The sequence below is a fragment of the Volvox carteri genome (assembly GCF_000143455.1).
Source record: "Volvox carteri f. nagariensis unplaced genomic scaffold VOLCAscaffold_26, whole genome shotgun sequence".
Taxonomy (NCBI): Eukaryota; Viridiplantae; Chlorophyta; class Chlorophyceae; order Chlamydomonadales; family Volvocaceae; genus Volvox; species Volvox carteri.
The window spans coordinates 369329-381700 of NW_003307569.1; the positions used below are offsets into that span (position 1 = coordinate 369329).

A 12372-nucleotide genomic window follows, 5' to 3' on the forward strand; every position below is an offset into this window, starting at 1 on the left:
TCACGAACTTGTACTTGGGGGCCCGCCGTCGCCGTCGCCGTCGCCGTCGCCGTCGCTGTGCCGGAGGACGCCAGGCCACGCGGTGCTGGTCCCTGAAGCGGCGGCGGAGATCCGACCGCCATTGAGGAGGATGCGTCGGCCCGCAAGGCAGATGCTCGCCTGACCTTCGTGCAGGAGCCACCAACGCCAGTGGCAGTGGCAGCAGCCGCCGCCGTTGCCACCGCTCCTTCTTTCCCCTCGATGCCACTTATGCTGGATGCCTGGAGCTGTCTTCTACGGCCTGTGGTCAGCATTCACCAAATGTCAAATGTATATAGGTGGTGGAAGATGGCGAACGAACGAGTTTCACAAAACACAGATCACAAAACACAGACCCTGAAACCGACTGACCGACAAAGCGGTAACACATGGGGGGAGACGAATGCACAGGGCCGAATAGGTTCCCTCGAGTAGGTTCCGTCGTTAGAAACAGCTCTGAAACGGGCTTGAGTTGAGCGCTCAACAACAACAACAAATGTGGGCGCCACCCCCCCCCAGCATTCCCACCACCGCACCGGAAACCGAGACGTCGTTGCCCATGCCGGTGAACTCCGCGGCATGTCTCCCTCCACCCCGGAAGATATCCCCGCTGTTCAGGAGACTTCCCAGAAGCCCACTACCACCACCGCCGCCGCCGCCGCCGCCACCGGTGAACAGTGCACTTGATCGCCGAGCGTTGCCGCCCCCGCCCCCGCCCCCGCCGCCGCCGCCGCCGCCGCCAGTGCCCGGCTGGCCGCTGAGCGTCTTGGTTCGATCCATGGCCGCAAAGCGCCTATCCAAGCTGGCGTTACGTTCCAACATCCCGGGTCGTGCATCCCGGCCAGGAACCACTGTCACCGCCTGCATCGGCATTGGTGCCTGACTCAACCCCAAGAAGTCATTGCCCGCGTTCCGACTGTGGCCGTGCTGCGCCTCGATCCTAACTACGGCTGCATCGGCGTCGTCTAGCCGCGTATCTAATTGCTCCACCTGCAACAGGGCGGCCATATGGGGGAGGAGAGGATGTTGCAGGGGTACGGGAGTAGAGGCGGGGGGAGGGTTGCGGGGACACGGAAAAACACAGACGCGTCAGCAGGAAGGGACCACGGTCCTGTTCACCAGCAGCAGGGCCGGGTCCCCAGGTCCCCGACAACCCACTGCTCAGAAACCCTAAAACATACATATATACATACATATATATACACACATACATACGCACACACATACATACGCACACACATACATACACACACACATACATACGCACACACATACATACATACATAGGAGCAGCACAGAGATAGCGGACCTTGAAGGCCAGGTCCGTCAGAGCTGCCGCCAGCGATAACAGCATGACGTGTACGGAGCGAGTACGCTCCAGCGCCACCGCCGCCGCCTCCCGCCGCTCTGCCGCCTCCGTCAGCGCCGCCACTGCTTCGGCCTGCCGCTGCGCCACCTCCACTTCGCGGCGCTCTACGTCAGCCTCTCGCCGTGCCAACTCAGCTTCACGCCTGCGGGAGGCCACGAGGAGGAATTCGTATTGCTGCAGGCTTAGGAAAGGCAGCAAGGCCACGGTGGGATCGGCACCTGTATGGATGTCCGCTTAAGAGTTGATTGCTTGCCACGGTTCGATACATGCAGCCGGCCCTAAGCTACCTGAAAATGTACGGCACGTACGGTACCTATTATGTTCGGCCTCCGCGCGTTGCAGCTCCGCCAGCTGCACCGCCACCCAGGCGTTGCCGTGACCGCCGTTGCCGCCGCCAGCAGCACCCAGCGGCGGCGATGACGCCGCCGCCGCCGCTGCTGGCAGCACCAACCGCGGCGGCGGCGAGAACATTCCAATCGATGACTGTCGGCGGTGCCGTCGCTGCTTTGCAGTACTTTGCCGTGACGGTATCCATTCGACCGTCGGCGCAAAGCCTTCGTCGGCGCCGTCATCACTGGCGCCAGCGGTGGCGGCGGCGGCGACACTGCCGCCGCCATCATCGCGGCGCGACTGCTCCGCCTCCTCTGGGGCTCCGGTAAGCTCCGACGCCCCTTGAAGACTCCTACGCAGCGTCCTGATCTGCTTCGAGCGCGCAAGACGCTCCGCGTTGGAGCCGGCGCCGCTGCCACCTGCATTTGGACATCAGTTTTGAGGTTGGATAATGATTTTATTTTTGGATTTGGATTTGGATTTGGAGAACTAAATGGATTGGATATACATACACTGGAAAAGACAGCACTTTTACAAATAATATAATATAACACGGCACGACGTTTATCGCCAGGTCGTACGAATGTATATCGTACGAGTCCGGGGCCGCCGGGTCAGACCGACAGACTAGATGCCTTCGCCAAAAGCAAACGCCGTACACACGTACACAAAGTCACGCAACACTACCGCGCTAAAACCCACAAATACACCACATGAACAAAGACCCACACAATTAACCCCCACCCCCCCACCCCCCCACCCCCCCCACACACACAACACACTATATGGTTCATGCTGCGTCAGGCGATGTGCCCTTTGGCTCTCGGCTTCTTTGCTCCCAGGCTTAGAAGCTCGGTAGCCCGCTATAACAACAACAACACATAATCCGAGCCCCTTCAGGACTCACTGCTACGGAGCCCTCCCGTACAGCTGCCAGCGCCGGTGCCTCCCGCGCCACCGGCACCGGCGCCGTACGCCTCCTCATAGCCCGGGGGTGCCAGATGCAGCAGGTCCGTGCTGCCGACACGCCCCAAGCTGCGACCCGTGCTGATAGGGAGCTCGACGGAGCCCATGCCGTACAAAGACGCCGCGCCGTCACCGGCGCAGCTCCCAGCATCGTCGTAGCCGCCACTCCTGTCCGCAAGCACGCGTCACAAGGAGGTACAAACACCGCTCAGGAAACGAACAGATGCACCTTAAAGAAACGAAAAAGCGAAACATATTTCAGGAAATAACAAGCCCTTCAGGAATATTTCATATATATTACTGTCGTTTCTAAATTTGACGTCAGTTTTTTTAGCCCGTTCAGTCAAAAGAAGTATACTTATATATATGCGGGACATGTGGGCGTCAAGACAGAAAGGGGGCCGGGGGACTTTCTGCAACAAGGAGCTCATTCAGTTTTGGAACACCTCTCGCACTGGGTACCTCCTTATTTGCGCCCTGGACATCGCCAGCCCAGCAGCAAGGTTCTGCATTGTAGGCGAGGGTGAGGGACCCTGGCGAGGAGAAGCTGACGCGCCACCTCCGCCAGCGGCGGCGCCGCCAGGAGAGGATCCCTCTGTGCCGTAGATGCGCATGGAGAAGGGACTCTCCCCTTGTTCGGGATACAAGACCACCGCCGCTGCCTCGGCGCGCCTGGCCGCTGCCGACCGCATCGAGCAGACAGGCCCTTGGGCATTCGGGTGATGTGCCTGGTACGGCGGTAGTGACGATGCCGACGGTGGCGGAGGCAACGGCGTAGTGGCTCCTTCAAGGGTGCGCAACGGAAACGCGCCGGCGGCCGCGGTGTGTCCTGCGCCGTACGGCAGAGGCGACGCCGCTGCCACAGGGTACAGTACCGCCGACGGCAGCTCGACGTCAGGGCCTGCACCTGTGGCCCATGAGCTGCGGTTTTGCCCGTGACTATATCCTTGTCCGCTGCCGCCAGCGCTGCCCCTGCGGCCGCCAGCGGCAGAAGCTGCGGCCGCATGAGGAGGAGCCGTCGCCACTCCTATGGCCGCTGCGACGGCAGCGGCGAAGTCTGTCGTACTGCATGTCGAATGGGGCAAAACCAAGCTCACGCGCCGCTCCCGTCGAGTGTGAACAGATTTTGGCATCGGCGACGGGAGGAGAGATCGCGACTCAGCAACGCTCACATTTGATGTACGACGGCTGTTCCCCAGTGACTGCGGTACGCCGCGCATGGCGCCGCCGCCCGTCGCCGCCGCTGCACTAGCGGTGGTGCCCTCATCCCCGTCTGCCGCCGCCGCTGCCGCTGGGGCGGCGGCGGGCCGCAGCCTAGCATACGACGCGGCGGCATGCTGCGTGTACGGCGGCGTGACCTCCTCAACACCCTCCGCCAAAGGGCGCGGCCCCGTCGGCCGATCGACGCACCGGTCCAGGAGGCCCCATGGCTCACTTTCCCGTACGGCAGCGGCGGCATCACTTACGCTGGCCGTCACCGAAGCGGCCCCGGAGGCGGACGTAGGCGACAGTGTGCCGTGCCTGGGAGCCAGAGGCTGGAAGCGCTCGACGGCGTCAAAGCGCGTCAGGGTTTCTTCCGATTCGGCTCCATCGGACATCAATCCGACGGCGTTCGGCGTGCCGCCGCCGCCGGCCCCAGCGCGCGCCGTCACTTTCGCCTTGGTTGAGACGATTTTCGCGGTTCCGGCGGCTGAATCCTCTACAGCAGCGTCGTCGGCTCCGTCAGTTGTTGTTGTTGTTGTTGTTGCGGGGCATGGTTGCTGCGCCCGTGGGAAAGGTGACGACGTTGACGTCGGTGTCGTACACGTAGCTCCTACTCGCGAGTCAGCCCGCCGGGTGAACAATGCCGACCAGGACAAAGACAGCGGCGATGCCTGCCGTACATTTTGCACCTTCGCATCCGCATCCGGAGCGTCCGACACCGCCGACCGCGACCGAGCCACAGAAGCTCCAGCCGCTGAGCCGCTGCCGCCGCTTTTGCCTGCCGCAGAGCCAACGGCCGACTTGGGGCGGCCGCCACATGCCGTACTAGAGTTTCGGTTATGAGGTTTGCTCGTAGCCAAGCGAACACTCGGCAAAGCGCCACAGATCGACGGCGCCGCCGCCGCCTGCTCATCGGAGCAGCCACCGCCGCTGCCGTTGTGGCCGTCGCGCAGCGTTGTGGACGCGCCAACGATATTCGAGATGAGGCCTCGCAGCCTGCCGTCAATGTCTGTGGCCGTGTCAGATCGTACAAGACCCGGCGGTGCCGCCACCGCCGCCGCGGCGGCGGCGGCGGCGGCAGCGGCGTCCGCAGTTGCGGACGCTGGCGCTGCCGCAGCGCCCGTACCTGATGTACGGCAGCTGTTAGCCGCTGACGCAGACGCCGAAACACCGGTTGACGGACCCCCCTGCGATGTCATGCTATTTGTGTAGCGCCGTGATGTGAATTCACGAGCAGAATCTTCCGTCGCTAAGCTGGCGTAGCTATTCCGGCTGCTCTCTATAAAGCAAGACGGCGGCAGGCCGCCGTCAAGCCTTTCGGGGGGATCCTGTACTGCGGCGGCGCTACCGCCGCCGCCGCCGCTACCGCCACCGCCACCGCCGCGTCTTTCCGTCATGCTGCTGCCCGCCGCCGTCCCCGCCGTCCCCACCGGCGACGGATAGGCCGCCGGCTCCCGCCCATGCACAAAGGAAGGCAGTCCTGGCTCCACGCCATCGCCACCGCCACCGCCATCGCCGCCGCCCCCACCGCCGCCAGCACTGCGGTCTTCGGTATCGGCGTCCTCCTCCTGCACCTTGGATGATTGCACACCGCCGCGCCCTGCGGCAAAAGAGAAGAGCCTTTCGGTTCAACCACCAACCGCCGAACCAACCCACCTACCCGTCTGCGTTTCGGTCCGCACCCCCCCCCCAAACTTCCCCCGACTCAACTCCAAAGTGTAAACAAATCGAAGGACGTACACACAAGTGCACACAACTCTAATAAGTCCAATAAGAATAAAGCAGCTAATACACCGAGGATATCTGCTGCAATATGACGAGCTGGTATACCACCTCGACTGTCTGGGCAAAAGCACCAGGAACACCATACAATCAAGGGGCGGTTGTCCGAGCATAAATTTACCAATTACTAAAGTTATGCTCAAACAGCTCCGCAAACATTGCAAACGGAGGTAAAAAAAGTCGAAGTATAACTTGGGCACTTCTTTCAAATGCAACCGCCGATATTGGTCCCAAAACTCCAGGCCCAACGGCTGGCGGAGGAGGTCACCTACCGGTCGTGAAGCGCGCAATTACAGTTCTCCGCTGCCGCCGAATCTCCTCCCGCTCCCGTCGCTTGTCGGGATCCTCGTCGCCGTCGCCGTCCGGGCCGGATGNNGNGNCGGCNCGACCGGNTATTTGCNGCTGCCGTAGCCGCTCTCTCGCGGCCTCCTGAAGTCGGCTGGCGCTCTGTGGGAACTCCTTCATGAGGAACTGCGGAATGAGAGGGGGAGGGAAGGGGAGGGATGGGGAGGGAAGGGAGGGGGGAAAGACGAACCACGAACGGGAGGGAGGGAGGGAGGGGGGAGGGACACGAAAAGCGGCTAAGTTCAGTTCAGCATATTAATTTGAAGGCGAAGTGCAGCAGTAGCAGTTGCAGTAGCAGTAGCAGTAGCAGTAGCAGTAGCAGCAGTAGCAGTAGCAGTAGCAGTAGCAGCAGTAGCAGAATCAACACAGGCAATGATAGGAAGGCTCGTGCCCACATCAGCCGAATATCACACATAACGATTAATCTTGTCATCATGATGCATAACGGTGGTGATGATGGCCATGGTGACGACAATGATCATCGGGCTGCTCACCTTAATGTCAAAAGAGTTGAGAATGGCCAAATCGCAATTACTGAGTGCTATGCATTTAGCAGTACGACGAGCCTGCAAGTGTGGGTTGGTGGGTGGGTGGGTGGGTGGGTTGGTGGGTTGGTGGGGGAATTGCAGGGGTTGGATTAACAGGATCGCCGTGACATGGCCTAATTAGGCGCCCCCGCTTCTGTTCACTTGGATCCACATCCCTGGCGCTAACGTAAGCCGTATCCAGGTTGGGCTGCATAGGTTAATCTGGGTCGATGAGGTGTGGGTCTTGCAACCTTTCTTAAGGAGCGGGTGTGAGTCCGGAGGATTGATTGCCTTCCTGCGCCGCACCTGCATGTGCGCTCTAACTCCGCATTCTTCCTTATCGCGGCTGAGTTCATTATAATAAACACACAAACAAACAAACAAAGAAACAAACAAACAAAGAAACAAACAAACAAACAAACAAACAAACAAAGAAACAAACAAACAAAGAAACAGAAAACACACGTACAAATACACACACAAAACAAACAACACGTGATTGTACGACCCACCTGCGTTAATAGCGCTATTTCTCCAAAGAAGTCCCCAATCTGCAAGGTTCGTTGGTTGGTTAATGGTTGGTTGTTGTTGGTTGGGATATCCACAACGGCACGCGGGTCAGGATCAGGGGCATATGCATCAGGCGGAAAGGAGGGAATGGTAGATAGCCGGCGCAACCAGCATATAGGCATGTATGTATGTAAGTATGTATGAGGACGGTACGGGCCGTCCTCTCTCTCTCTGCCCATCGCAGCAGCTGCCCGCCTGCCCCCTGCCGACGTCCCAACCCCCACTGGGGAGAGAGAGGGGACGCAAGGAACGCACCCACCTGCAGCAAGCTCATGACCTCGTTGTTCTTGCTGACCACCGCCACACAGCCCGCGCGGATGATGTACATTTCGTGACCCAGGTCGCCCTGAAGTCACGAGGGGTGAGGGTCGGTGGGGTAGAGGTTTGCTTGTGTTGTATTGTGTTGTGTTGTGCTCCTTCATTTCGCGGCCCTCCCTCTTAACACCCCCACCCCCACTGCCACCCGCCCACCCCCACCCCACCCCACCCACCTGACGAAAGATGACCTCTCCGGGTATGAATGTCACAATCTTCATCCTCATGGCTAACGACCGAATAAATGCAAGCTCACAATCCTACATACACACATACAGACAGAGACACATACATAAAAACAGAATACACACAGGGCAGAATATACGCAGGGCACAATGGCAGGTGGCTGGCAGAAGTTAAGGCCTGACTTCTGCTCCCCGAGTGTCCGGGTTCAAATCCGCCTGCCGACCCCTCGGTGTGTGCGGGGTGTTGAATTGGGTGGTGGCACCCCATCTTGTGGACGGTGTAGGACGTGATTTTATCAACTTGCGAGCTGACCAGGAACTAAGTTGAGGCGCCGTTGATCCGCTAGATTTGGTTGGACGCTGGCGGTGAGTTGCTGAACCCAACGAATACATTCTGAAGTCGGATGGGGTGAATGGATTAGGGTGCCCCTCTCGCAGGGGAGAGCAGGGAACTGCCTCCAAGGGAAAGGGGGCCGCTGGTGAAGCTATACCACCCTGTAACAATACCATACACAATTCAAAGGACGGATGATAACTGCAACAGCAAGAACAATAACAGCGACAATAACTTCAGCACCAGCAGCTTGCCCATCGTCCTCCAGGGCCGCCGCAGCAGCATCAGCACCAGCTTAGAAAACAACTATAACCATACCAGCAGCGAGAGCATATTTTCGTACGTCCCGTATGGATGTACGTCTACATGTGCCGTGCGCACCCATTTCTCACCTGGAAAAGATAGACTTTCTTGGATCCCCTGCTGTGCAGGAATATGTGAAGGTCCTCATTGATCCCCTGTTATTAGGTTTGGGGGAGGTGGACAGGGGGGGGGCAAACGGTGGACAGGGGGGGGGGCAAACGGTGGACAGGGTTGGGGCCAAACGGTGCTGTGTAAGGTCAAAGGAAAGGGACACATGACATAGGTGGGTAAGGGAGAGCACGGCAACGTAGGTAGAGTGAGGAGTGACTTAAGACGTACTGCAGCCGGCCGGTATGAGCAAATCACGCCAGCTGTGTTCAGAGGGGGGAGAGTGACAAAAAGAAAGTAAGAGAGAAAGGGAGGGAAACGGGGAGGTTGGAGGGGGGCCGGGAGGCAGAAAAGGGATAGGAAATATTATCCCCGGATGTGGGGCGGGTACCAAAGCAAGTGAACACCTCCAGCGGCGTCCAGGGTGATGTATGATGGTGAGAGATGCCGTGTCTCCACACCGCGCCCTGCCCCTCGCCTCCCAGCCCCATCGCCTCTTCGACCACGCCGCACCACCACCACCCCCTTCGTGGCCCCTCTTACCTTGGTCAGCTCGGAAAGGAACCCCAGCCCCTCCGAGCCCGGGTGGCTGAACTGCGTTATGAAGTCGTAGAACGCCTGCATGTGTGCATGGAGGTATTGAGTGTGGAATAGCAGTAGCCATACGTTTGCGGACAGCCAGCTCAGACGGGCCGCATGTGCGCCCGGGCAGAACCGGATAGAGATTCAAGGCAGATGGGAAGGAAGGGGAGGGGGGACGGCTGAAGCCTCCAACTGGAGGGACGGTTGGGCTTCCGGAGGAATACGCACACGGGAAAGGGAGGGAGGGAGGAGGGAGGCATCCGCACCTACACGGGACCCATATCAAAACCCCAGGGGCCTTTCGTTTACAGGGCTTCCAACTGCGCAGTGCGTGTGTGCGTATGTATGTATGTATGTATGTATGTATGTATGTATGTATGTATGTATGTATGTATGTATGTATGTATGTATGTATGTATGTATGTATGTATGTATGTATGTATGTATGTATGTATGTATGTATGTATGTATGTATGTATGTATGTATGTATGTGTGTGTGTGCTTCGTCTTGCACGACACCCCTCCGTCCCTCGCTTCTACCTCCCCCAAACCGTTTAATCTTCCCACCCAGTTTTGTGCATCATGCGCCGGGGGGGATTTAAGGCCCTTCGCGCCCTCCTCTCCGAGGATATAAGGCCCACCTGCACCCGCTCCCGTTGGGCCTCCGGTACACGCATGTACCTCAGAGCGTCCTGCGTCATGTCCAACTTCTGCCTGCAGCCTCAGAGTGCCGGCCAGCCAGCCAGCCAGCCAGCCATCAGCCACAGTCAATCAGTCAGCCCCCGAGCAATATACAACCTAGCCAACCATCCATCGGAACGACCAACCCCAGCTGGTTGTTGGTTGAAAACCAGTTTTCAAGGAACCCAGCAACAGTGAACAGTCAAGAAGCGTGTAACCTTTTAATTGGAAGAGAAGGTTGAGTAGGTTGCAGGTCGAGTTGTAAGAGGAGGGGTCAGTTGTTGGGTGACATCAGGGCGCTGCAAGGTGAAGGAACCAACCATACACGTACCACGACGCCCGCTTTCCCCTACCGGGCCCCAAACCCCCATCCCCCCATCCTTTAAGAAACGAAGAATCCGTTCTCTTTCCCTCCCTCTCCCTCTCTACCCCTTCTCTCCTCTCCCTCCTCAGTCCCTCCCTCACTCCCTCTGCTCTCTCCCTTCTCCCCCTCTGCTCTCTCCCTCCTCTCCTCACTCCCTCCCTCACTCCCTCCCTCACTCCCTCCTCTCCTCTCCCTCCTCTCCTCACTCCCTCCTCTGCTCCCTCCCTCACTCCCTCCTCTCCTCTCCCTCCTCTCCTCTCCCTCCCGCACCTGAACCTCACTGCCACCGTGTTCATGTTCGCCACCAGCAGCGCCATGTTACCCACCACGGCCGAGTAGAAGCACGCACCCGCCACCAGCGCAAACACAAAGAACAGCCGCTCGTAATTATTGAGGGCCTGCATGCATGCATATGACACAGGCCTTTCTGTACACACAGCTCTGACACGACATATGTGCGAAGGCACGACATCATTACGTCCCTGGAAAGCTCCAGGTTCGATTCCCGGCACAGCCATCCATTGACAGAAAGACGGTGGATATTCATACAAGCCGATGGGGATGATGGACAAAGTCACATAGCATAACACTAAACTAATCCGAAGTGGGATAACGCCGCTCCCGAAGTTCCGACTTGTTCCACTGTAAGCTCGCGATCGTGGGTGATGAGAAGGATGAGGGTGCCCTGAAACACCGAGTAAGACAGAAGGGACTGCCCGGCTAGTGGCCAAGGGTGAAGCGGCTTCACTCAATCACGGGGATGTGTATGCGCATGTAATGTACCTACGTATGGGGATGTAATATATTGTAATTGTAATGTTAATGTACGTACAATTGTAATGTATCTACGTACATGTATGTATACACGCACGCATATACACGTATATGTAAGTGTCACCTGTATGTTATCACCGATGAGCAACAGGAACGAATAGTAGAAAGCGGAGAGGTACCTGCGGAACAGCATATAGCCGGTAGGTATAGGGGGGGACGACGAAGGAATCGGATGTGGTCGGACTTCCCATCAGGCCAACAAACGCCGGCAGAGGAAAGCCACCTGCTGGCGGCCTATATCTCTAAAATGGAGGGACGGGGTGTTGCTTGACTTGGGCCTTGCGGAGCCTTGCGGAGCCTTGCAGCGGCTGTCGTACTGTCGTACGTACCAGGTAAGCCGGCTCTCGTCGTCCAGCGTGTCGAAACCCCACTCCTCATCACCCGGCGCATACCGGGCGATGACGTACCACACGCAGGCCAGCCAGTGCGCGATCTGCGGGTAGCGGGTTGTTAGACCGGTGGTTGGTTAGTTTTCTGGTAGCTATTAGCCTCGGTTGGTTAGTTTGTTGCAAGGTTTCCGTTCGCTGGTAGTTTGGTTGGGGTGCTTGGTGGATGGCAAAGAGCCGTTCACATCTTGGGAAAAAGCGAGCTGAGCGGTCGGAGGCCAGTCCGTAGTAGTGTGGATCGATACGCTGTTGTGTTCCCTCTTTAACGGCCCTTTTAACGGCGTCCCCAAACCCACGTAGGCCAGTTTTACGGTACACGCTGGCCAGTTTGCCGCCCAGACATGACCGTTACAGACGTGCTGTGGTGCTACGGTTCCATCACAGTTCAAATGATGACAGTTCGACGCTACTTGACAAATGGATGACGGTTGGATGGCAGTTGGACCCATGTGGTTGGATGGATAGTCGGGTGGATAGTTGGATAGATGGCAGTTGAACCCACCATCATCATGAGCAGGATGAGCTGTAGCACCTTGAACAGGTTGGCGTTACGCATGCGATCCAGCAGCCGCATCAGCCTTTAAATAACCGAAAGGAAGGAACGGAGCGGTGCGGCACAGCGGGATGTATCCGGGGGGAGATCATGTGGGCATCACATGGGCATGAGAGCCAGTTGGGCGATTTGGCGCGTAGCGGTAAACATGTAAGTGCGATGGTGTAACACACATACACACATACATACATACAAACAGACACACAGGAGATGTGAAATCAAACATTCTTATTGACTTCGAAATGCTCTGTTGATTATTATGCATCTTCGCCCCTCCATTTTGCTCCCCCGTTCCCTCCCCGCGGTCTTCCTCATCCTTATCTCTGCCTTACTTGAACAGCCGCAGCAGCCGCGGCGTCTTGAGCACCGCCAAAATCATCAACTGGGACTCGTTCCCATGGTCCAGACCAGCAGCCATGCCGATGGTGTCGAAGGGCAGGGTCGCTAGGAAATCAAAAGCGAACCAGGTTCCCAGATAGCGACGCGCCACAGGCCAGGAGTCCCGCACCTGGGGAGTGGGAGGTTAGGTAAGGGGGGGAAGGCCAATCGGATGATGATGACAATGATGATGTTGATGATGGTGACAATGATGATGATGGTGACAATGATGATGATG

The 12372-nt window shown here is 58.0% G+C and overlaps 1 protein-coding gene across 1 annotated transcript in view; it reads right to left on the reverse strand.

Moving 5' to 3' along the window:
- Positions 1 to 12372, reverse strand: part of VOLCADRAFT_92428 (uncharacterized protein) — a gene marked incomplete at both ends in the record, with an annotated part of 16294 nt that continues 3922 nt past the window's right edge. Inside the window, 19 exons of the mRNA XM_002951891.1 lie at positions 1 to 164; positions 555 to 1008; positions 1328 to 1529; positions 1701 to 2136; positions 2625 to 2851; positions 3146 to 5486; positions 6058 to 6139; positions 6508 to 6579; positions 7053 to 7091; positions 7370 to 7456; positions 7602 to 7685; positions 8337 to 8402; positions 8899 to 8973; positions 9580 to 9652; positions 10254 to 10381; positions 10882 to 10936; positions 11147 to 11250; positions 11706 to 11781; positions 12089 to 12264. Coding sequence (XP_002951937.1) covers positions 1 to 164; positions 555 to 1008; positions 1328 to 1529; positions 1701 to 2136; positions 2625 to 2851; positions 3146 to 5486; positions 6058 to 6139; positions 6508 to 6579; positions 7053 to 7091; positions 7370 to 7456; positions 7602 to 7685; positions 8337 to 8402; positions 8899 to 8973; positions 9580 to 9652; positions 10254 to 10381; positions 10882 to 10936; positions 11147 to 11250; positions 11706 to 11781; positions 12089 to 12264 — 4941 coding nt within the window. The remainder of the gene's footprint in view (positions 165 to 554; positions 1009 to 1327; positions 1530 to 1700; positions 2137 to 2624; positions 2852 to 3145; positions 5487 to 6057; positions 6140 to 6507; positions 6580 to 7052; positions 7092 to 7369; positions 7457 to 7601; positions 7686 to 8336; positions 8403 to 8898; positions 8974 to 9579; positions 9653 to 10253; positions 10382 to 10881; positions 10937 to 11146; positions 11251 to 11705; positions 11782 to 12088; positions 12265 to 12372) is intronic.